The sequence below is a fragment of the Solanum dulcamara genome, chromosome 3 (genome assembly GCF_947179165.1).
Source record: "Solanum dulcamara chromosome 3, daSolDulc1.2, whole genome shotgun sequence".
Lineage (NCBI taxonomy): Eukaryota > Viridiplantae > Streptophyta > Magnoliopsida > Solanales > Solanaceae > Solanum > Solanum dulcamara.
This window is the reverse complement of record NC_077239.1, coordinates 79,537,874-79,563,049: the sequence shown is the minus strand read 5'-3', so window position 1 is coordinate 79,563,049 and position 25,176 is coordinate 79,537,874. Positions and strand designations below refer to the sequence as shown.

At 34.4% G+C, this 25,176-nt stretch overlaps 1 protein-coding gene across 1 annotated transcript; it reads right to left on the bottom strand.

The window, feature by feature from the left end:
* Nucleotides 1-610: 610 nt before the first annotated feature.
* On the bottom strand, nucleotides 611-19,326 carry LOC129881882 (myosin-6-like). The gene is made up of 38 exons (XM_055955995.1): nucleotides 19,234-19,326; nucleotides 18,286-18,431; nucleotides 18,051-18,207; nucleotides 17,791-17,849; nucleotides 17,537-17,696; nucleotides 16,589-16,738; nucleotides 16,379-16,515; nucleotides 16,138-16,284; nucleotides 15,952-16,053; nucleotides 15,531-15,588; nucleotides 15,345-15,446; nucleotides 14,803-14,840; nucleotides 14,555-14,681; nucleotides 14,268-14,438; nucleotides 14,053-14,184; nucleotides 13,864-13,973; nucleotides 13,658-13,718; nucleotides 12,916-13,093; nucleotides 12,515-12,720; nucleotides 12,214-12,333; nucleotides 11,663-11,761; nucleotides 10,059-10,181; nucleotides 9,903-9,992; nucleotides 8,516-8,655; nucleotides 7,822-7,915; nucleotides 7,684-7,704; nucleotides 7,234-7,325; nucleotides 5,735-5,900; nucleotides 5,419-5,562; nucleotides 3,283-3,465; nucleotides 2,716-2,847; nucleotides 2,567-2,637; nucleotides 2,379-2,478; nucleotides 2,231-2,287; nucleotides 1,938-1,994; nucleotides 1,551-1,631; nucleotides 1,190-1,284; nucleotides 611-1,110 (listed from the first exon to the last, which is right to left on the bottom strand). The coding sequence occupies exons 1-38, from the start codon at nucleotides 19,309-19,311 to the stop codon at nucleotides 996-998; spliced, it is 4,299 nt and encodes a 1,432-aa protein (XP_055811970.1). The 5' UTR covers nucleotides 19,312-19,326; the 3' UTR covers nucleotides 611-995.
* Nucleotides 19,327-25,176: the final 5,850 nt, after the last annotated feature.

Genomic DNA, 25,176 nt, shown 5'->3' with positions numbered 1-25,176 from the left:
AATAGCAAAATTAATCAAACTGTAGCCGCGTTTAGTAATTAACCAAAACTATAGCTTAAATACATAATAACCATTAAATGTTGTCATTTCACGTAATTTTTCCTAAAATAACTACAGTTCAATGCCTTTAGGCGTTCTAATTTATAAAATAGCCAGAAAATGTATAAATTTTGTATATTTAAGTATAATATACATAATTAGTATATAGGTTTTTTTCGACCATATTTGGCCAAAGTGTAATATTCATAAGTTTCCCTTCTTTTTTTTGGGGGGGGGGGGGGGGGGTAAAAAACAATTCGTATAGAAACTTTACTATATAACCTCTGCTAGGTGTTCATATTACTAAAAAAGATAACTTTCAAGAAAATCTCTCATTACTAGCTAGTATTGCAGCTCTTGCAACATTTCAGAACAAGTACTATTACAATGGAAAGGAGGGAACAGTAAATGGTCATTTAAAAAGGCACATGCATCGCGTACTCGTGTAACTACAACAACAATATACTCAGTGTAGTTTTCCACAAGTGGAGTGAAGGACTCGCCTAACAATCAAATGATAATTTTGAATGGAAAAAAAAAAAAACTTAAAAGAGAAAGGGACACCTTTATGCTCAGGGGGCACTGAATTGGCCATTTTTGAACTTACAATAATATTGTACTCCAATTAGTCCTTGTTACAAAGAATCTAGCTAATGACAACTCTAAAAGTGGACAAAAATGAATGACAAAAGACTAAATGGAACAAGCTCTAAATTGGAAAACTTCCTCCCTTTTGCCCCCCTAATCTCCTATCTAAACTAGACCTACAATTTTACACGAAGACTACATTTGAGCAACTTTACAAGGGGCATTGGATATTACAGTATAACGAAAAGATGCATCCGGAGGGAAAATGAATGGGTTGATGGATGTACAATAGTTGATATTCATGGTGTGGAAACTTGGACAACGTGCTTCCAACAAAACATGCACTTCATGCTAGATAAACCTCAGCCTTATTCGCGTAAAAATTGGAAGGCTGCATTTTCAAGCAGTTCATTTGCAGGTTTTACACCGGTAAAATCAACGTCCTTGAGGGAACTGTTAATCTCCTCAACAGAGATTGGGATGCTGCATTTGTAGCAAATAGATGAATGATAGAACAGGATCTATGTCATTTCAACAGCAAAATGGAATTAAAATAAAGTACCTCGAATTATCATCCAATGTAAAGTTGTTATCTGCATCATTTGCATTTGAATCATTAGCGTCTTGGTTTTCTTGATCCTTAAAACTGGAAATGACCTGTTCCAAGCAATATGGTTTAGGAACCGAATGCAGAAAAGTTCAGTTAAAATTTGCCATTGAGAGAGAGAATCATTAAAGCTAAGGTTCAGTGTCCCCGATAGAAGAAAATAATCAGAAAGACAAACAGTTGGAGGATGTAAACCAATATCTTATATTGATGTACATTAGTTGACTAGCAGATCGTCTCGAAGGAGCATTTCATATACACATAACTAATAAAAGATATTGAGTGAAATAAAATAAAAGCAGAAAGGAGGATTTACCTCTTGGGATACACCTTGAGTATTAAAATCTTCATCCCAGTAAAGTGTACATATCCGATACAACTGTTGACTACTCAGAATCTGAAAAGATGATCCCAACGAAAAAAGGTGCTCAGTGAAAGATGTGCAAATGCGACAACATAAATGCCAAAGACTCGTATTGTAACATGAAAATTAACTTCAATAGCTTAACACCAGACATAATTCATTCAAGTCCCTATCGATCTATACACTTCATAATTCTCAATAGGATGCTACGTGCTTGCACTCAAACAACTAAGAAGGAATATGAACTGCCACAAGTGGCAGTCTGGAACCGCCATGTATTATCAATATTTGAAATCTCTAAATTAATTACAACTAAGAAGACTATGAAGATGGACTTACGGGACAGAGATCAGTTGTTAGATCTTCAGATGTAAGTCTTGACTTCTGATTAATAACCTGTAAAGGAGCTATTTAGACAGGGAAAAATATATGGAAGAGCTAAGATGATAGACAATCTCAAATTGGTAGTTAAATAACCATAAATGTGGTGTTACTTGCAAGTAACAGAAAGAGTTTCCGTAAAATCGTACTTGGATGTAAGAATAGCAATTAGCCTATGCAGGGTAACATTTTTCAAAAAAAAGGTTCATCTTGATTGATAAACTTTGTTCAATCAAAGAGGAGAAACATACCAAAAATCCTACAGCCTGCCTCGCATGCTTTAATTCATCCAAAGAAGAACCAACGTACTGTGAAGGAAAAGTTAAATATATGTAAATACAGTCCATGATATCTACTATCTATGAATAATGTACCCTTACAGTACTAATAATAGAGTACCTCTTCTTTTATATTGCCGCACCAAAGTTCTATTTCTTGCAATCCAGCTTTTACATACTCCCCGTTGCTGAATGTACAACACTCTCTTTGAAGGAGAAGGCTGCAATGATGATTCAATAGTATGGTAAGTGGAGTATATATGAATTTCTGGCTAATCTTCCTGCTATGAGATATGGAAAAAATTGTACCTATTGAAAAGCTGAACATTTATGTAAGAGAATATCTGGTTTAGAATTCTCTGGACGAAAACTGGATGAACCTGAAAATATTCTTAAGTCCACTCATCAGTTTATAGTAATATTAGCACATCACACAATTTCCAACAATGAAAACTTACATAATTTTCTTTCAGTGTACTGACAAGCCCATTTAGGCTCTCAATTACGCCATCCCAGGGAGTGGGTGAGGAAGGACCATCAACGGACTTCCGTGGTGATTGCAAGGAGCCGCCTTTTGATACTTGAGATGCCTAATTAAGATGGAAAGTGCAATTATAATCAGAAGTTTGAATATGTGAAGTACAAAGACCATAACCCGAAGAACTTTTGAGTCAAAATACAAATTAGTAGCAATAACAACAGTTTATCACAATTTTGAGATCCAACAGAAATTTTTTGGAAGGGCCATGAAATCAAGATAAACTAGAATCCTAATCAAAGCAACAGTGAGCATGGTGCAGTGAGCTATTAAATGATACAGAGGCCCAGTGAATCCTTGTGAGCCAGGGAGAAGTGCTATTTGAGAAGAAGACTTAAGAGATATTTTTTATTAACAAGCACCAAATGATGTAATTTATGCTGTTCAGAGTACATATATATATATATATATATATATATATATATATATATATATATATATAAAACAACACATTGTCATGGAACTTCTAGAAAACATGGTGATTTACCTGGATACATGAAGTCAGTAGTGAAGACAAGTCCTTTTTCCAGTTATCTCGAACAATTCCATAAATTTTTTCGACATAAGCACTGAGCTGTAGCTTAAAAAGTAAAGCTGGCTGCTTTGCTTCAACCTTACGTACAGTGTCGAGACCACCAATTGCAAGGTTGACAGAAGAAGACCGGAAACTCTAGAAAAGAAGTACAAATTTTATTAATAACTTCCTGAAGAAATGTGCTGGAATTCTGTTTTAAGTAACCTGCATATGCCTCATTCTAGGCTACTAGTATGTTTTATACAGAAAGATTTATTAATGTACAACCAATGAAACTGTAAACAAGTAACAGTTACATGGTCTTGCTTGGAAATTCACAGGATACGAGTACACAAACTACTAGAAAGTAAGGACACAGGTAACCACCTAATAAGTAAGTCAATGGTGAAATAGATCTGGGATTGTATCTTAAATAGTGCATCACACCTATATATAAGTGTATATTTTATATCATATTAATCAAGTTAGAATCAATACGACTAGTTCTCCTTATTCCTTCCTCTCCATTCAGATCTTCATCATTCTATCAGATCTTATTCAATCCGTATAAGAATTTATAAGTTATTTCCGCTTCCTGGTGCGGTGTTACATCTAATTCACTTCCTCTTCATCATATATATTAAGCATGGTACCATTTTCAGAGCATCGCATGCATATACATACAAATTTAGTTCATGAACTATAGAAAATCGTCCCTCCTTTCTTTAACGTAGATCACACAGAACTGGCTTCTCTCTGTCCAATCTTGCCTAACTGTTATCAACTCCACCTTCTGAAATCTTCTGATTGTCTGACATCTATTGTGTAAGGGCTCTCAAAGGTTTATACAGGTGCTGAACTACTCCATTCATGGCCTTGATGTTTTGGGTTGGAAGCTCATCTTCTTTGACATGGTAAAGTTCACGTTAAACTCCAAATATTGGGCTAAACATGCAAGAGAGTGTTGATTTGTTTTGTTGTCCCACATAGGTTATGTAAGGACTTCCAAAGGGCTTTATAAAGGTCTTGGGACACTCCTACCATAGTTTATCTTACTTGTATGGTGAATGATTTGGACTGATCTGTATCTCGGTCTGTTAGCCACATGTTTCATTCTGTCATCTTAATTGATTTATATGCTTCTTCAATATTATGTGAATCTCTCTTTGCTACCATTATTTTTTTAACTGCTTTTGTATTGCTATTTTGTTGTCATATTATTCTTGCAGTTATGTTTCGATAGTTGTTCTTCAAAGCCAAGGGCCTATTAGAAATAGCTTCTCTACCTTACAAGAAGGGTAAGGTTTGCGTACTTCCTACCCTCCCAGGCCCCACTTGTGGGATTACATTGGGTATGTTGTTGTAGTTTCCATCTGCTCCAGCTTCACTTCCTACTCTTCTTTTGCATCAGTTTCTTTTTACATATCTTGGATAAGGTAAGTTATTAATAAAGCAGTAGCAAGGAGGAAATGGCAATGTGAAAAATTCACTGGACTTGGCTCCTTTTACGTGTTAGGAGTCTACAAGGTCAAAACTCATCTACAATATTCATCATTTAGATTTTGAAGATATCTGAACTTCACTTACGAAGTATGTTTTGTTCCCACCAAACATTGATATTTACTTTCTATCCAAAATATACATAAAGGAACTATGTTCCAAACTGTCTCTGCTTGTTTCTCAATCAAATCCTTGCCAACTAGTAAGAACATGCTTCAGCCTGTCATCGTCCACTAGACTGACAACGATTTTCAGTACTACTTTGCGACCTCAAATGATTTCACCATAATGAGTTTGATGTTCGTGTTCGATTGTCAAGGACCGGTCCCAACCTTATACATAAGTCAACAGTGCAATAAATGCACCACCGTATTATGTATATTGTGTTCCTAGTCAGTTCTGCTTTTGAAATAGTATATTCACATATATCGATACAGTTAGTTCTCTCTATTTTCTATCTTTCCCCTCAAATATTCAACATCAACAGCAGCATCAGAGACATGTCTAAATACACAAAGTAATAGTGCAAAAGATATAACCAACAGAGGCTATAATTCAATAGTTTTAGGAGCACATTAAATAATAGAGATGAAGCAAGATTTTTAATACCTGCGCCATTCTACCAAAAAATGATGTTGGTTGGGGCGGTTTACTTGGAGCTGAATCAGTAGTTTTCAGTGTATGCTGAAGTAAAAACAGCAATGTTGCACTGTTGGACAGCCAATAAGCCATGTGATTATTGTTTGTCTCGTCCTGAAAATAAATATAAAACAAGCATGCGTGTATATCATTGAGTTAGAGAGACAGCATTTTTGACATAGCCATACAATACAGGCTAGTGTGTATTACACTGATGTTATGACTCATGAACTCCTACGAATAGATACAACATGATCACTGATTTTAACATGATATTGAAAGTTACCTCTATCGCAGAACCAATCATATGAATAAGACGATCAAATACGTTAGTTTTTTCTGCTTCAAAGGAATTCCAATGAAGTAGGCATTTGTATATGGTAAATGCTGCCACTGGTTTCCCTTCGCTGAACCCTAGATCTTGCCCGACACATTTGATTAGGATATCCACACTCTCCTGCAACATAATGTTAAAGAGGACATTAGAATTAGTAGTCACGGATTCACCACATTCATTCACAATAAAGTGGAGGATATTTCCCGTGCTGATGTATTATGCCTGTGTGAATAAAACTAGTATCACGAAATTAGAAAAATTAGTCAATGCCTTTTCTATTCATGCAAAACAGTATATACACGTATTCATCTTTAAGCATTGCATACATCCATAAAATCATTTTACTCAGCCCCCAGGGCTTAGCTCATTTGGCAAAGGTAGGATTTGAGGCTCGGGTCACAAGTTCAAGCCCTATGCCAAGCTAACTAAGCCAAACATTTAAGTGGAGAACGGTAGAAGGGAAGCCCCATTATCCCTGAGTTTCCAATTGTTGTTGGTCCTAAAGGTTGGCTACAGACGGATTTCTCAGTATCAAAAAATTATTACAAAAACATTCTACCCAGGGTTTAGGACTAAAAACAACTCCATTGATAAATATATGCAGCTATGAGCTATGTCCTTCCGATACTATCTTCTGCAGTAGGTTTTCCAGCTTTTTTCTGTATACCATAACTTCTGAGGAGAAAAAAGTTGCAAGGAAAGTAATTTTCAAGATGCAACCAGAGAAGTTCGGAGTGTCTCAGCACTCTTTATTTGTTCATTTCTTTAGGTTGTCATTGTGTATTTTTATTTTTTATGATAATCATGGTGTCCAGATCAGCTTGCGCACCTCGATTAATTCCACCGTATACCTGCCAACTCCCACCAGCACCAGGTATCAGGTAACTCTATCGACCAAGGCTAAGACAGATGGGGAAAAAATCACCTAGTATTTTTTGTCTCTACTAGGATTTGAACTTGAGATCTCATGGTTCTTACTGCCATGATGTATTTGATTATTTTTAACCAAGAAATAGCCAGTGAACAAGGAAGTATTCAAGGGATCATAAAGGAATGAGGGTGAAGACAGGAAGACGAAATATAAAATTGGAAGGATTTGGACGCCCATCCCCCACCAGAAAAGGAAAAAGGTAAGCTGTATCAACTTCTTAGCAACATCAGAGAAAGGAAATTTTCTTTCGGGAAAGAGGAATTTGACTAAGCCATCAGCTCGTGATCTGTGAATCTCAGTCATACAGCAGAGTTCAAACCACAAGCCTTTTATAATAAATGTTTTTGTGGCATAGCATGTTTTAGGAACTCCAATTTTTGGATCTTGTTCCATATGTTCTCAAAAAGTACTAAACCAGAGAAAGATGGCAAACAGAAAAGGCAATCCGATTGAAAAATATTTGATCACTTCCTGGGTACATACCCGCTGCCTTTCAGCCATGGATCTCCTCATAGACTCCGTACCAAACCATTTTCCTTGTGCTCCAGCATTGGATCTTCTCATAGAATCGGTACCAAACCTTCTTGATGGTACTGCAGCCAGTGGTTCCTGAAAACAGTCATCATGTCAGAACAGACATTATGCAAAGCACCAATATGACTGTTACATGCAAAGCACCAATATGACTGTTACTCCTTCCATCCCAGTTTATGTGACTGTATTCTAGTGCACACAGTGTTTAAGCTGTTACTTTAACTTATATGCTATACTAGTAATAGTGGAAGAAAACATTAGAGTAATAGTTGAAATGTTAGTTTGATAGAGAAACTATCACTTCAATATATAAAACTTGAACAGTTTAATGAATTTGAATTCTTGAAAGTAGTGAAAGATATCCAAGAAAGTAGTGAAAGTTGGACAGGGAGAGTATATAACAAAGCACTAAATAGGTGCATCCGTCACTTACATGATGACCGTTTTCAGAAGGCTGCAGGAGGAAAACGGAAAAAAGTAAAAAAAAAAAAAGAAAGAAGTGAGGACATGCTCAAGAAAGCTATGGATTTTTTTTTTGGCATTTCTATGGCATCAGAGGCAGAGGTTTTACGGTGAAACGGCTTGAAGTTCTTCCAGTAGGTAAATGTAACGCTTGCTGCCGAAGAATCTGCTGGTCTTCTATATCGGAAAGTTTCTCTTCAAGCCTGAGATACAAATGCAAAGTTAAACAAGATATTCAAGCCAACTAATTTCACATGATTAAGAATCTCAGAATTTAACTTGTACAAATATAAGATGGATCTGTTCAAATTTTGCTCTAAAAAGAAGAGAGGCTATAAAAGAAATATTGGAGAACAAACAGAAGCCATATATATATTGTCTACTTGTGTCAAACAGATTTGATTAGGTTAAACTACAATTTGAACTTTTACCCAAAAAGTTCAATTTTCATAAGCTAAAAGGCCTCTCAAGAAGACTGGCTGAGTTGATATTCATGAACCCCAAGTAAATCAGCTTTGGTATTCAATGCAGGTCATAGGCAATCTATGACTTGGTTCTTCATTAAAGACTGTAGTAGCCAATTTGAACTAAACAACTGATTGATCTAACAAGCATTTTTCAAGATTGATCCACATGTTGCAACATAGGTATGGGTACAACGTTAAAATACTGATTAAGTTGAGCTTAAGACAAACAGCTATCATATCTAAACGACATGCAAAACCATATTTTTGGAAAGAACAAATAAGATAAGAGGCCAGACTTGTTGAAGAAACCAAGCCATATATGTAAAACTTTTTAACCTTTGCATTGTAAGCTTCAACTCGATTATCTTAGCCTCCGCATCCAGCGCTTGCTTCAATCGCTCCTCACTTATTTTGCTTGTTTCCTCATATTTTTTCTCTGTTTCATCAATTTTCTTTTCCAATGAGTTAACAAGAACCTGCAACATATATGAAAAACATGTTAAAAGATAGTTCGATAACCGAATTATGATAACCACGCATCGGAAACTGCAATCCTGGAGTACTAATCCTATGCAAGAAAAAAGTAAACAAGATAAAAAAATTAGAAGCAGCAAGAAAACTGGTCCCAACCACAATTCCATCGGGTATTTATTGAAATTCAAGAAGAGCATCTATTAAGTAGTACATCACAATATAAATCTAACATCTTCACCTTGAGCTGCTCATTTTCAGCGGTAATCTTGCCCGACACTTCCTGATCTGCAACCTGGAAATCTACTTCTTCCAATAACTTCGTGGCAGCCTCAGGATCCTTCATTAGCAGCTCTTTCGAACTGTGGTTGTCTCAATCAGTATCAAATGAAAAAGATGGGAAAATAAGGATCTAAATTGGTGCGAGATTCAACTGCAGAACCAACTTAGAACTGTATTGACAATAAAATACCAACATTTGCAAAAGTTATGAGAGGATCTGGATTCAGCGGAGATCAAAATGCAAATTTGGGTCAAATACAAAGTAGATTCAATTCAAAGGGGAGGCTAAAGTGGATTGAAACAATTGAACCACAAATCTGCTAGGAGGTGTATGCAGTTATTTTTAGAAGGTAAATAATGTATTTAAAATATTAAACTTGAACCATTCAACTCCCCAACTTATTCGGTACTGAGCATAGTTGTTGTTGTTAGACCATTTAACTATGTGGAGATCAACTAAGGATAAAATCATAATTGACTTTAAGCTTTAGACAAACTATGATAAAAAATACAGACTAATACTAAACCATATAAAGGTAGAACAAGTAAGGAAAGATGGTTTCAAACAAAGAAACTGACATATGTAAAATTTCATTACCTTTGCATGGCATCCTTCAACTGACTTATCTTAGACTCTGCCTCCAGAACTTGCTTCAGTCGCTCCTTACTTTCTCTAACTGTCTCCTCATATTTTTTCTCTTTTTCATCAATTTCCTTTTCCAATGAGTTAACAAGAACCTGAAACAAATTTGACAAGATACTAAAACCCAGTTCAACAACTGAATTATGAAAATTATGCATCAGAAGCTGTAACTCTGGATATAATCTTAAGAAAACAGTGGATAAAAGAACAAATTTGAAAGCAGAAAAACTAATCCCTGTCAAGATTACTTCATGTACTTTTTGAACTTCAAATGAAGTATCCAATATCCATTAAGTAGTACAACACAGTTAAATCTCACATCCTAACCTTAAGCTGCTCAGTTTCAGCTGTAAGCTTGTTGACCTGCACCTGATCTATAACCTGGACCTCTTGTATAACAGATTCTTGTTCCACGATCTTTGTGGCAGACGCATGATCCTTCGTGATCACCCCCTGATCTATAACAGATCCTTGTTCCACGACCTTTGTGGCAGCCTCACGTTCCTTCTTGAGCAGCTCTTTAGTTTCTTGAAGCTGAAGCCTCATCTCTTCCAATGCAGACTGTAATTTCATTGTTTCCTGGGTTTTAGCTTTCTCAAGATTGTCCTATATAATATAGCTTATGTCAGTTACTGGTATTGGATCAAGAAGCGAACAAAATAGAATCACATTAAGTTTTCTTTTTATTTTTAATGCTTGTTAAACCTTGGTCCAACAATAAATACTTCATAGTGAAATTATAAGGCATGCACAATTCCAACATGAGATGCATCAAATATTTGAGCTATATAAACTCCAAATAGAGTAGAATGGATATATATAGGATCCAAACAACCGAGACCAACTACTTTAAAATTGAGATTCAGCTGTTTAAATTAATCAACTCCAACTAGAAGGCAACAAAAAAGCATGTTCGATGACATGATCACCTTTTACTTATGATTTGAATCCACCTCATGGTATCTGTTCTATGTCAGAGGTACAGGTTTACCAAGGAACAGATAGCCATCACATCTAATTTTTCATCAACAATTCAATCATGTATGCATCATAAGCAAAATCATGTATATGCTTTCTCTTGATTCAGAAGTAGAGCACTACGATTGGAGATCACTAATTCACTAAAATATTCTGTTTCAACAAACAAAATTTTGCAGAGTTTCAGAGTCCTAATAAATCCTAACCGAAGCATTTCCCCAAAAAGGTTAGACATCATTGTTAGCTATAGAGGAGGAAAATATTATGCCTGGAAAAGATACACAATGAAAAATCTAGCATTGTGCTTAAACATTGTAGCACATCATGTTGGAAATATGCGTGCATCATAGTTCAGCATTAGGTCGCAAACAGAAGCCTGTATATCATGATTAAAAATTAAGTACCTTACACCATTTCAACTAGCAATGCCTACTACAGGATAACTACTAGTTTTCCACTAACTGTCAACAATTTTTCCACAGAATAAACTAGCATAGCTTTTATGTTTGGTTATCGTATTGTGCAAATAACTCATTCAAAGAATAAAAGTGTTTTTCCATTGTCTAGGCATTTCCAAATTGGTCATTCTCTTCAGAAAATCTTTTGCGAGAATCACTCAACAAAACTAATTGATCTGTACTTGTACTAATGCATATCCCATCCAGGTTCTTAACTTGAATTAGATATTCTGTGCATTCATAAATGAAGCTATGAGCTTTCTTCTTTTCAGAAAAGTGATCCTTAAGGTACATCATTTCAAGGAGTATTTTCAATTCCGAGTGAGAATCTGGGAGTGAACCATTAGTACCTGAGAAGTTTCTACTGTGTTTGTCTTTGATAGGCCTAAATAATTAAAGCTCCAGTAAATGGAAATCTATTTTCAATTCCTTAAGTTTAGGAATACAATTGGATCTATGTCTCAATTGTCAAGTTTAGGACATGTAACTCACGGCAATGTGCAGAAAAGATGGGCCTGAACAAATATAAGATAAACTCATTTTCTTTACACTGAGTGGAAAGGACGACATTATAGTTAGCGAACCTTTTAGAGCCTAATTGCCAATTATAATACTGGTAGTCATCTTGAAAATTAAAAGAAACATATTTACCCTCATGCGCTTCTCCACCTCTAGTCTCTGTGTCAGCTCTTCAACTTCCTTTTCCAGCTTGCTTTTGGCGTCTTGGAGAGCTCCAGTTTCTTTCGCTGCCTGAAGCAGAAAAGAAAATCAAGACACTTGAGAAATTTATGAAGGTTTTGAACTTCAGTACGTGAAATACCAATCCCAACAATGGCAGATACAGATTTGCAATTTCTATATGGAGAAATCTCATGTACTATCTGAAGAGAACTTGTATTCAGCATCAATTTAAAGGAGGAAAATGCCTGAAGAGAGATTTTTGGCAAGTTAACAGTTAAATATATAAATCGGTACCTGCATTCAGCAATTCAAGCACAAGATGTGGATATTCATTTATTTAACTTTGACACATTCATGATCTTTTGATTGAATGATTGGGAACTAGTTGTTATTCTGTCATAACTTCATACTAGGAGAATAATGACATATACAATTTACACAGATCAAGGGGCACAACGAACTAGCGTGTCGTACAAAAAATTTTGTGACCAATAAAGGCCAACAGAAAGAGAAGTTCTTACCATCTTAAGCTTCCGCAGTTCTTTATGGGCCATTTTAGCTCTCCAGGCACATTGCAACACAACTGCTGCTTTCTTCATCCTCCTATAATGCCGGTGTTTCAAGTATCTCCGCCAATCACTCTATAATCAATAAAATCAAGGTAAGAAAAATTACAGCAAACCTAAGTGTCAGTCAAAACATGTAAAACAGGTTAGTTACTTGGATTCTAATTATCATTATGCTGAACCAGATCAGGATCAAAACTGGCGCTAAAATGGCATGTGAAAATTCAGAAAAGCCAGTAGAAAGTCGCTCCATTACCTGGATAAAGATAGCTGCAGTTTTTTGCTTTCTGAATTGAAGCTCATTTCGAGAAGCCATGCCACGCAGTCCTGCTTGAATGGAAACAGCTGAGACACACAGCAATCCATAAGATCTCCTTGCAATGTACTTGCGTGCATCTTTTTGGATCCTCAGACAGGCAGCTTCCCTCCTCATGCACTCATAGAGAGCCCGTTCAATCTGGCCTGCATAGGTATCATAAAACAGTTACAACAGTTTTTATTGCATAAGTGAACCATAGAGGCATTATTGAATTTAAGGAAACCAAATCCTAAGTGTCAAGAACAGTGTGCACAGGGCCCAGGATGTTTTGACTGCGGATCTAGCTTTTTATTGGCATGTGGTCATATAATTTAAATAGAAATCAAACAGGTTCATACCCCTACAAACAGCTTGGACTTGGATTGCCGAAACTCGTAACAACACAAACTTTTTTCGAGCAAAGTATGAGCGAACTTTTCCCTGGATTATGATAGCAGACCTGCCAAGGACCTCATTTCGGCGAGTGTCTAGTTCTGCCATTTGACCAGCTCTTAGAAACACTTTTGTTTTACCAACCTGCAATTAGGTAATATCAGATAGAATCCATCAACTGGCAAGTAAAATTTTATAAACTTTAACAGAAAGAATCATTCAACCAGATGATACAAAATTGAACAACGTAGTACATTCAAAAATCTGATGTAACAAGAAAGAAACCAAGATTACAGGTTTCCCAAAAGATTCTCAGCTAAAGTGCAGCAACTAATTGACCAAATACTCCAACTAAAAAGAAAAAGGCACTGAACTTTCAGAGCAGAAGGAATAAGCACAATTTCAAGTTGTCCTAATTCTGGGGAAAGGATCTCAAAGATCCACAAATCTGGACTAAAAAACTGTTCTTAGACTAGGAATCCGGATTTTATTTGTTTCTAGTTTAGAGAGATTCTATATTACTTTAGGTAGGTAATTTATTTGTAATTTCCTTCCTAAAGGGAAAAAAAATAGGGAGATATTTTACTGATTATTTCTTGATTTCTTGCCGCAGTATTCAGCGCATAAACATAATCTCTCTTTAATAGATAATTCTTAATGATTTTACTACTTATGATTAGCCACTACTACAAGAACGACAAACAATACCTGATAACCTTTGAGGCCAGATTTCTCTAAAAGTCTTCCGCAAGCAGCAACCTCATCAATTCTATCAAGGAGAAGACTAACATGAGAGCAGAAATGTGAAAGAAAGCATGGCAAGAAAATTTCTAAATGTTAACAGACCAAAGAAAAAAATGGATAGAAACCTTGAAAACTCTTTGAATTGTGCTAATGTCTAATACAAATAATACCTTCCGCTTAGAACTTCAGGAGCAAGGACCTTAAACCGACTTAAGAATTCATCAAATGGTTTTCGAGTAGGAAAGCCGGCACAACTGATCCGAATAGCCTCCAGAACTCCCTAAAAAAGATTTAGTTGTGAAGCACCCAGTTTTGCAGAGGCAGTATAGTTTGTAATAGACAGAGTTGTTAAAGAGTACCCCACAACGAAGCTGCTGGAGTACATTTTGATTCTCAAAAATTTCTGGCTTCAAAAGATTATTTGGCTTCACGCAACGAACGTAATGAGGCTCTGTGGCATTAAGTGTCTCAAGCAATGATTGCAATTGTTGCTACATCAGGTACAGGGTAAGATATTTCAAAGGCATGAAGCAATGATTTAAAAAGGTTGATGAAAGGCAAGACGAAAACATACTTTAAATCGAGCACCAATAGAGGAGAACTTGGTCTGTTTAGAAGAATCTTCAGGTAAAGGTGGAAACAAGCCAGAAACGAAGTGGCACCTTGAAGCAATAAGTGTTGCTTGGTGCTCTGGAACTACATAATCCTTGTTCTTATCCAAGAAGAACTCAGTTTGGTACGTGACCTGACATGAAAGAAGTCAAAACAACATTGAGCCACACTTGCTTTTCTTGGCAAAAATTGCATAACCCTCATTCTGTGATGTAATAGATATCTTGAAGAACTAGTTTTCATACATACATCACCAGCGTAGTGGCAAACAGTAAAATCAGTCCGAGACAACTTTGGCTTGCTGAACCGCTTATGATCTTTAAATGTCTGATATAGCTTTTCAGCGAAGGTCTCATGTGTTGATCTTGGGAACATACTGGCAGAAGAGCCACATGAGTAGTAAACACCACAGCCAATGAGTTTTGTGGTTAATATTGACAATTATACCAAGACAAAGAAAAATTAGAGTAAATTAAAGATTTGAAATGTCTGCATACCAAGCCTCATCAAGAAGAGCAATGATCCCCCCAGGTTTCTGAAAGAAATGAAGTATTCAGAACAAAAACATGGTAAAATGGAACCAAAACATATCAATACAACAACAACATACCCAGTGAAATCCCACTATGTGGGGGTCTAGGGAAGGTAGAGTGTACGCAGACCTTACCACTACCTCGTGGAGGTAGAGAGGCTATTTCCGAAAGACCCTCGGCTTAGGTGCAACCAAAACATATCAATAAAATTTAAAATCTATGACATCAAGGAAAAAAAATGATAGTAAAATCACATATATTGTTTTCCATTTTTACAAGAATAAAGGAGGAAAGAAGTGAATCAAATAGTAATGTAAACAGCATAAGACAATTTGGCATGATTGTGATTTAATATATCTGGTAGAAAGATCTACTCTCTATAGAACTCTTTTATCTCTATAAACTTGTATATGCTCTTGTCCCATTTTCTGCCAATAAATCTTACTCTATACATTATTTGAGAAAAGTAAATGATGGTGATAAAATATATTCATGATCTACATCACCTTTTCTATAAGATCAAGAATATCTTGGTTATCAATGAACTCTATGTAACTCCAGTCAATTTCCTCCTTGGTATACTCTTCTTGCTCCATCTTGAAAACATGCTGGCAAACGGAGCAATAAAAGGATTTAGTATTTATATTAACATTTCTCAGCTATGAGACTATCAAATGAATGACTAGACAAACCTGGTTGAAATGTTGCTGCAATTTTTCGTTGGTCAAATTAATGCAGAATTGCTCAAAACTGCATAGAAGAAATCAATAATCATAACCAAAGAAAGAGTACCAAAAAGCAAATCGAATAAACTAGCACGAATACTTTTAAGGCTATTCATCTAAATGTGAACTCAACACCTAAAGTTCTTTAAGAAGCAGAATGTGTGTATAGGCAGCAATAACTATAGCAGGCAAAATAAACTGTATCCGAGATAAATCCAGTAACAGAGGCAGATGAAGAACAAAATAAAATTATGGTTAAGTTGGATCAGAGAGAATAATGTACATTCAATTCCAAAAATCCAAAATGGCAGAACAGAACTTTCATCCAGCACTCTGCAAGAACTTAACCTCTGTGAATGATGAAAACAAAAGCATACCGGTTAAGCACCTGTTTGTCTTGAAACTCTCAAATCCATAAATATCTAGAACACCAATTGAGAGAGTTGAATCGGGATCTTGGCCAATAGAGTTATTGATCTTGTTCACTATCCTGAACAAAAGATTTGTACTGGGTCAAATATGCTTAATACAACTAAACAAGCAATAAAACTTAATCACCCTGAACTCAACTAACCAATCAAACAATCTTGAGTAAACTATCTTGGCTAAAGCATCTCTACTGAGAGCTGCAGCTTCTGGATCAAGGGACTTTGTAATGGTCTCATCACGAGTAAACATGACACGTTTGCACATGGAGTCCTCAAGGGACTTCTCATCACACCTAAACAAATTTCACCAAGATAAAATTTATTTATTTATTTAAAGAAAAGGAACACGAGGGTATCTGGAGTCTATAAATAGAAGAAACCACTTACATGAATAGTTCAGCTGCAATGTTTAGATGGAACCGAGACTTATCATCCTTAGGTTCTGAAGCATCAGTTTCTGTTCCTTTTGCAAATTCAATGTTTCCCAAGTGAAGTATTGCAGCCACTACTCTAAAAATAGCATCCTGCAGTTGAATATTAAAACTAGAGACTCTCATGAAGTAACCCATGTATCGAAGAATGTAATGATGCTAATACCTGTTCATCGTGACTTATCCCAACAACATCCATGGCCCTCCTCGTTGCCAGGTATTCCTCTGACTCATCCACTCCAGCTAGTTCAAAAAAATTTGATTGGTTCAGATAATGAAATGACCTTGGATTCCCTACTTTATATTTTTCAACATCCTGCAAGAAAAGAGAAGGAAAGAAAACAAGTAGCTCCAACTTAGACCAACATTGCATGATCCTAAACTGTTGCAATTTGTGATAGCTCATCTAGATGCTTATATGGTTAAAGAGGAGTCATGTTTATTTATTTAATATGCTGACATATTGTTATGGAATATGTTCAGACAAGAATATTCTCTGGTCTTAATGGTAGTAGTTGCATCAACAACTAGTGTTTAAATTGAAAAAATAGACCATAGCACCTACTGCTACGGCTTCTGTGGTCATACTCAGTGGCAACATCTACTGGCTTATTACAATTCTCTCCAGAGGCATTTATGCTTTCGTTATGGAAAAGGGACAAAGTGAACTTTCCAAAGACACTTTTCTATTTCTATGTTCTTTTAAAATCAGTAGAGAAGTATTGGATGGTACTTACACCATTAAGTGTTGTTTAATTTTTTAATAAAAAGGACAGATGCACTAAGTTCCCTCTATGCGCAATATTCTGAAAAGAGCCAGACCACACTAGGTCTATCGTACACAACTTTACCCTGTATTATTGCAAGAGGATGCATCCATGTTGCTTACTTTGTAATTCTTCAAAAATAATGAAAATAAGAAGTAAATAAAATAAATGAATAAACAAAAAACTTCTCTTTTCTTTGTCAACATATTCGTGGCGCTTAATTAGAAAACAGACAAATTGCATCCAGAGGAGAAAACATTAAGAATGATCTAAATCCTAATACAGGTTAAGTTCTCCCCAACTGATAGAAGAAAACATTTGCAAACATAAAGGCACAGTGGCATTACCTGCAGTGGTGCAGCACAAAGCAAATAGAAGCAGTGGTAATTTCTCTCAGGATCAGAAACTTGACAAACACGGGATCGTTCCAGCAGATATGTTTTGATGGCGGCACCAGATATCCTCCCTCTTTTATCAAACTGGAGCTCTACAAACTTACCGAAACGACTGCCAAAATACATGTTGGTGCAGCAAAATTCATAAGTTAAACAGAATGTACAATATGAAGAGGAATAAGCATCTGAATTTCTAGTCTCCTCACCTTGAGTTGTTGTTTCTGACTGTCTTAGCATTACCAAAGGCTTCCAAAACTGGATTTGACTGAAGAAAGCAAAAAAGTTAAAAATGTACATATATCCAGAAATGTTTTGAGGTATAGTTGATTGATTGATTGATCCAGAAATATTTTGAACAGATTTTATAATATCAATCTTGACAAGAAAGTGGCTATCTCAAGATTCCAATAGCCAAACAAATTGAAACAAAGTCAGGCAGATAAAATTTACCAAAAGTTAACCATACCTCAAGGACTTGCTGCTCCACACTCCTTCCCTCAGCTGCAGCTCGTCCTCCCATATATGCAAGATATTGCATAAGCATTTTTGTGCTTTCTGTCTTGCCCGCTCCACTCTCTCCACTTACCAAAATTGACTGGCTTATCCCCTCATGAATCATCTGCCTGCATTCAGAAGCACAATGTTAAAGATTATATAGTAAGTTAATATTTTGACAGCCACTCGAAAAACATGAATCTTGCCTGTAAGCAGCATCAGCAATAGCAAAAGGATGAGGGGGCAGCTCCCCAAGTGCAATTCCTTTGTACTGTTCCATCACACTTTTAGCATATAAATGGGGTAACCGCTTGAAGGGGTTCACGGCAATCAAGATACTCCCAGTGTAAGTCTGAATGCATCCAATCATATATTAGCTTTGTCAACCAGTTTATTCAAGACATTACAAAAGAAAAAAAACTTAAGGGGTTGTTTGGTTGAAAGGATTAGCAAAAATAATCCCAACACAAAATCTTGCATAAATTAATACAGTGTTTGGTCGGAGGAATTAAAAAATAATCTACGCATAATTAATGCAGCATTTGATTGTTATATTATCCCCGCCATAACTAGTGTAACATTTGCTTGACAGTATTAAATAATATCTGCATTGAGTTATATGGAAACTTATGCATTATTTTATGCTAGATAGAATGTGGAATAAAAATACATAATTAGCCATATGCCCATAAAAGTACTTAAAACTAAAATTCCTTAAAGTAAGTAGTCCCTAGATAATATGTCACGTATTATTATTCACCCCATGCAACTACAACATTATTACTCATCTCATAAAATTCCTTCATTATTATTCCATGCATAAACAATCTCTGCATTACAATCCTCACATAGCTAGTATGTGAACCAAACGGCCCTTCGAATGTGGAAAAAGAATGTGTATTAAAATATAGAGAAAAATTATATTAAGACAAAAGTTCCCTTTAAGTGAACAGCCCCTATATAACACTCTCTGTATTATTATTTACTTGTGCATCAACCCTTTCATTATTATTCAATGCACAAACAATCGCTACTTTATAGTCCCCCGCATAAGTAGCATGAACTAAAAAAACCTTAATTCCTGAAAATTATCAAGAGAAAAAAAAATATGTTTGATTAGAAAAATGCATAAGAATAATCCTTTAAGTGCTTACATAAATTTCATTCATGTCATATCGACTCCGCAAATTCTGCAATACTCCTGGTTCATGCAGATAAGAAAGTTTTGTCATATCATCCACGCCACAAGAAGGCGCGTCAGTATCTTTTGCGTGCACATTGGATAGATTGGCCGTAACCTACAAAGGAAATTCAGGGAGATTTTTCAAACACATTCAGATACCAGAAAAAATGAATGATGTAATCCAGAGTTTGCTAGCAAGAATGCTGCAAACACTAAAAATGGACACTACTTTTAGCTCATAAAGGCTTTTCCAAAAAGCCCTATACAAACAACATAGTGAACAGACCATTATGCAGTATAACCATATCTAATCTTGTTTTTAATACTGCCTGCTGCGGCAAGAATTTTTCTTCCAAGATAAAAAAATTGACTTCAATCAGTAGTTTATGTGGCGGGAACCAAGAAAACATAATCACATTATCATTTAAGTATTCTCCACGGGAACCAACGATGTTGATTAAACATAAAACAGATAAAACAGAATATTAAAGCTAAAAAGCCAACGAAAAAGGAACTCTGAGTGGTAGAACTTACCGTCTTCCCTGAGTTGCAGTCAACTGTGATCTCTTCCCCATTGACTTCAACAACCACCCCATCTAGCCAAGCTACCTCCTGATCCTCAACCCATACATGAGATCCAACCACAACACTGGCAGAAACACTCTGTACAACATTTAGAATTGTGCAAGTCTTAGTCACAGCATCAAAATCATTTGTGCCTTATAAAGAACGATGCACATTGAAAGTCTGCTGTATATACTAGAGAGGAGATTTTATAAGCAAAAAGAACAAAAGAACATGACATAGAATCAAAAAAGAAAAGAATAATAAGAGACGTCAGATATACTACACATGGAATCTAAATTCACCTACATGCTTGAATATGCCAATTTGACTCTCAGTAACATATGCTGATTAATTTAAAAATGAAGATGACGCAGACACTAAGGCCTGTCTAGCGGAATCTTGTTTACAGAGTTTATTTATTAGGCCTAGAGAAAAAAAAATGCTTTGCAAAGACTAAAGCTAGCTATGCTAATATTCATCTTGACAGGGAAATCTAGGACACCCAAATACATACATGTACATCTATTTTGTTTCAAAATAGAAGCTTAAGGGACAGCTGCAAGCTGCTTTAATCTTTCAAAAACCTCTAACTTGGAGGTGCAATATGCAATACTTGACAGTTGAAAACAACAACATACCCAGTCTAGTCCCACAAAGTGGGGTTCAGGGAGGGTAGAATGTACGCAGACCTTACCCCTACCTCAGAGGTAGAGAAGTTGTTTCCAATTGACCCTCGGCTCAAGAAAAAGCAGTCCAAAGTAGTCCAGAAAAAGAAGTAATATAAGTACAAGAAACAACATATAGTACCAAAAACAACAGATAGTAATTGAACAGTACTACAACAACAACAAAAAAAAAATACAACAGTGGAAATACAAGAAACAACAGCTACTAACAAAACAACCTTCTCTAAGTGATGAAAGTTGAGTTGCTTATGCACTGATTAGCCAATGAACAAGATGGATAAGGCCAGGTTAAAATATATATACACCTTCATGGGGACAACTATTTAACTACCACTCTCTTATAATAAATCTTAACCTGCTGAAAAAAAAATGTTCTATTTCCCTCACATGAAAATGCATGAAACTAGATAATAGCAACAAACTATATGGCTATTGTATCCAAACAAATAAGCTTAGGTTATTCAAGAGTCAAACACGTGGAAATTCTTCTAATGTACTCATCTCATCTGAAAGCTTGAGTTGTTAGAACACATATATGCACTTAATTATATCTCACCAGTTTGCTATCAAGAAGCAATAATAACCCTTCACAAGAACAATACATACTTTAGCTAAAACAAATTCACGACCTTTCTATACTCCTTCAAGAGAAAAAAATAATACTCATACAATCCAAAACAGAGTCAAAATAACCACAACTGTCAACTATTTGAAGAAAAGCTCAAAACTTTAAGCAAAACCCAACATGCAAACTAAAGAAATTCTTCAAAAAATTCAAGAATGCCACACCATTTCTCAACAAACAGAATGGAGAGCAATCAAGACTCCAAATTTCCCCTTCAAATCTGCAACCCCACAAAAACCATTGATGTATTTTTCTGAAAAATACCCATAATGCACCTCATTATGTGATAAATACCCCAAAATGTCTTTAAAGGTGTGGCCTTTGGTCTTCTCTTCAACGAAAAATCAAGAAAATGTGATGGGGAAAGACAAGAAATTGAAGGGAAAGAGTTTAGAAATAAAAATGGGAAACAAAAATATATGAGTAGGGGTATAAAATCAATCACTATATTTTGATTTCTTTTCTTCTTTAAAAATTTAGGAGATGATGAATGAATGAAAAGGAAAAGAAAACAACCCCTTTGTAAATCCCTTTCCTTTTCCTTTCCTATGAAAAATGGTTGTTTTTTTTTCTCTTTCACAATGCCAATGATTGTTGTATAATGTGTTTTTTTTGTTCAGGAATTTTGTTTTTGAGGTTTCTAAGGTTGGTTACTTCTGTTCACGTCAAATGCAGGGAAGAATCCATAACACGAATGTGTCTAAGGAGAGAGATCAATTTTTTAAAATTCCCATAATGCCCTTTAGTTTTTTTGTGATATAATGCTCAACTTTGTGATTTAGAGCTGATTAAAAAAAAAGTTCATATATATTCTTATTATTACACAAACGAGGGACATACCAGCTTTAATACATAAACATGTCATTTAACTTGAATTTCAATTGACATTTATGCCATTTACACAATTAGAGACTAAAACTTTTATAAAGTTGAACAAATAGACACAAACGTCATACATGAAAATTTGCGTAAGATACACTCAACCTGATTTTTATTATGGCATGCAGGATGTGTTTATTTATTTTTTCAACTTTATATAAGTTTCAATATCTATTTGTGCACACACAAAGTTGAAAGACATTAATGTCAGTTAAGGTAAAATTTTAAAAAACACATTTATCAATTATGTCTTATTTATTCTAGTGTCAAACATGTATGGAGCTCGATTATATTAGAGAATTATAAAGAGCTTAGTAACAAAGGTGATTTCATATGGTCAAGCACCTAGTAACAAAGGTGATTTCATATGGTCATTTGCAATTTTACTGTGTTGATTTGTAATTTTTATCCCTCAAGATAAATAATTTTTTTATGGGCCATACATTTATATTTTTACATCATATTGAATATTTATTCTTTAATTTTACATTGGTTTGAAAAATTATATAAAATATTAAATATATAACCTAATTTTAGTTTTTCTTTAATGTTTTGTCTTGTAATTAATACTTAAAGGGGCAGCCCGGTGCACTAAAGCTCCCGCTATGCGCGGGGTCCGGGGAAGGGCCTGACCACAAGGGTCTATTGTACGCAGCCTTGCCTTGCATTTCTGCCAGAGGCTGTTTCCAAGGCTTGAACCCGTGACCTCCTGGTCACATGGCAGCAACTTTACCAGTTACTCCAAGGCTCCCCTTCCTTGTAATTAATACTTATTAGACTTATTTTAGTATGATTTAGTACTTTTAAATTATGATCACTTTCATTTAGACTAATTTATTTGCAATATTTTATGCGATTTTACTATTATTTTTTTATTGATTATTATAGTGTCGTCACTTATATCATATTTTATGTTATTTTCTTAAGAAACACCTTAGATAGTTATATTTTGGAAGAACTAAAAAAATATTTGATGTACAAGTTAATTATATGTTTGTATCAATACTTTATGGGGAAACTCCAAAAAAAAAATAGAAAACCCGAGAAATTCATAAAGCCCGAGGTTGAAAACTCGAGTTTTATTGATTTGGTTTGGTTTATAGATTTAAAACCGGCACATATGATTTGGTTTGGTATTTAAAAAATTTGAATTAACCCGGTCCATAGACACACCTAATCTCAAATATAAAACTTTTTTATGTGAATTTTAATTCTATCGAGCCCCAATATAAATATCGACGGACATAAAATAAAAATTAAACCAATAAATAAACATATTAATAACAATGGTGCATGGAGATTAATTAATTAATTAATTTAAAATTGTTCATCACAACCAAAAGAAAGACAAAAATAATGAGAAGAACGAGTTTTGTAATGTTCCAACTTTCCTTTTGGTCCAATAAATTTTATAGTTCATATATGTTAGTAATTCAAATAAAATTGAAATTAAAATCAAATCAATGCTAACATTAAAAAAAGAAATTCAATTCTAATGCTAGGATTGATAATATAATAATGATGGATATTTCTTGTTTAGTTTTATTTTAATTTAGATAGTAAAAATACATAAATTTATTTTATTTTTCTTTGATATTTAATTATGTAATTAATATTTATTAGTCATAATTATTTAACATGACTTAGTTTTTTCAAATTATGATCATTTTCACTAGGACTTATTAATTTATAATATTTCTTTTATAAGATTTCATATTTTTTGGATTGAATATTTTAGTACAATATAATCACTTCATTTTCTTAATAAACACGTTATTAGATAGTTATATCTTACTGAAATCAAAGAAATATTTGAAATATAAATTATATGGGTTTTTTTTAATACTCTATTGGAGAGGAAAAAATAACTGAAAACCCCGAGAAAAATGAAAAATCGAGATTTGAAAATTTTGACTTTTGTTAATTTGATTTGATTTATAAATTTAAGAACATGTCACAATTAATTTAATTTGGTATTTGAAAAATACGAACCAGTAAACAGTACGCAATGTATTAAAAAACAAAAACTTATGGAATTAAAAGAAACAAATCATTGTAATTAGTGAACAGTATTTGAATGGCCTAAATTATCATAACCATCTAATTTGTAATAAACAACTAATAACTTTATTTGGAATAAATAATCATACATAATAGTTAAATACAAAAGTCAAAATATACTTAATAATGTCTTAAATTATCTATTATTACTCCATTCTTAGATTTCTCAAAGGTAATCTTCTAAATATTTTAAATTTTCACAAAATATTTAATCCAAATAATTATTGTATACATAGTTTTTTTCATTTCTTGAATTTATGACACTTTAGCTCATCCAATTCGCACAAAGAGAATGCTAAAATAGTACCCATTTTCCCTTAGATAATAAAACTCAGTCAATATGAGCAATAATATCACACCAAAACTTAAAGTTATCGTCACTTCTTGAAACATCAATTGCTTTATAACATTGTGTATGACTTTCATGATCTCATCTCTTTGTCCGTCAAGTTGATCCATAATTTTTATTTTCTTAACCTCTAAATCCGTAGTTTGGTGGGTAACCAACCTGACAAGTTCGTATCTAAATTTCATTTTGAGTATTTCAAGTTCATTTCATGTTGCTGCTATAATATTTGATATGCCTTTTGGGTTTCAACGACAACATTAGACTCCTTATAATTCAGTCATGTGACAACAAATGCTAAGTGTCCATTTTTTTTTATGTGTTAGCTTGAATTTTGTGACAGTAAATATTACGTTGATAAAAATGATTTGATCAGACATTTTGAGAATTATAGATGTAATAGCATCAACGTGCTCAGATGAGTGCGTAAAAACTATGAATTTTCAAAAATTAACCAATGATTCAGATCAAAAATTCAAATCAAAATCTTAGTAGACTTAAAACCCATTACTTGACTCGAAAACCTATCAAAAACCAATTTTTATTTATTTTCAAAGAACAAAATCTAAAATAACTTTTGATACTTCCTAAATTATTAAGCTAAGACATTTGTAATCATATAAATCTAGTAAGATGAATTTTCAAATGAGACATATTATTAGATTTATACCATAAATATTTTAGTAGAAAGTGTTTCAATTAATTATTTTCAAAATATTACACGGTCTAGTACTACAATTTAGCATACTA

What these genes read in the sequence shown, in the direction of transcription:
- LOC129881882 (XM_055955995.1), bottom strand. Translation starts at nt 19,311, where the DNA reads ATGACAAAACTTTCTTATCTGCATGAACCAGGAGTATTGCAGAATTTG. An exon ending in TTTGCCACTACGCTGGTGAT is followed by an intron (nt 14,439 to 14,554) that starts GTATGTATGAAA and finishes CTTTCATGTCAG; the next exon opens with GTCACGTACCAAACTGAGTT. An exon ending in AATGTTCAGCTTTTCAATAG is followed by an intron (nt 2,479 to 2,566) that starts GTACAATTTTTT and finishes TCATCATTGCAG; the next exon opens with CCTTCTCCTTCAAAGAGAGT.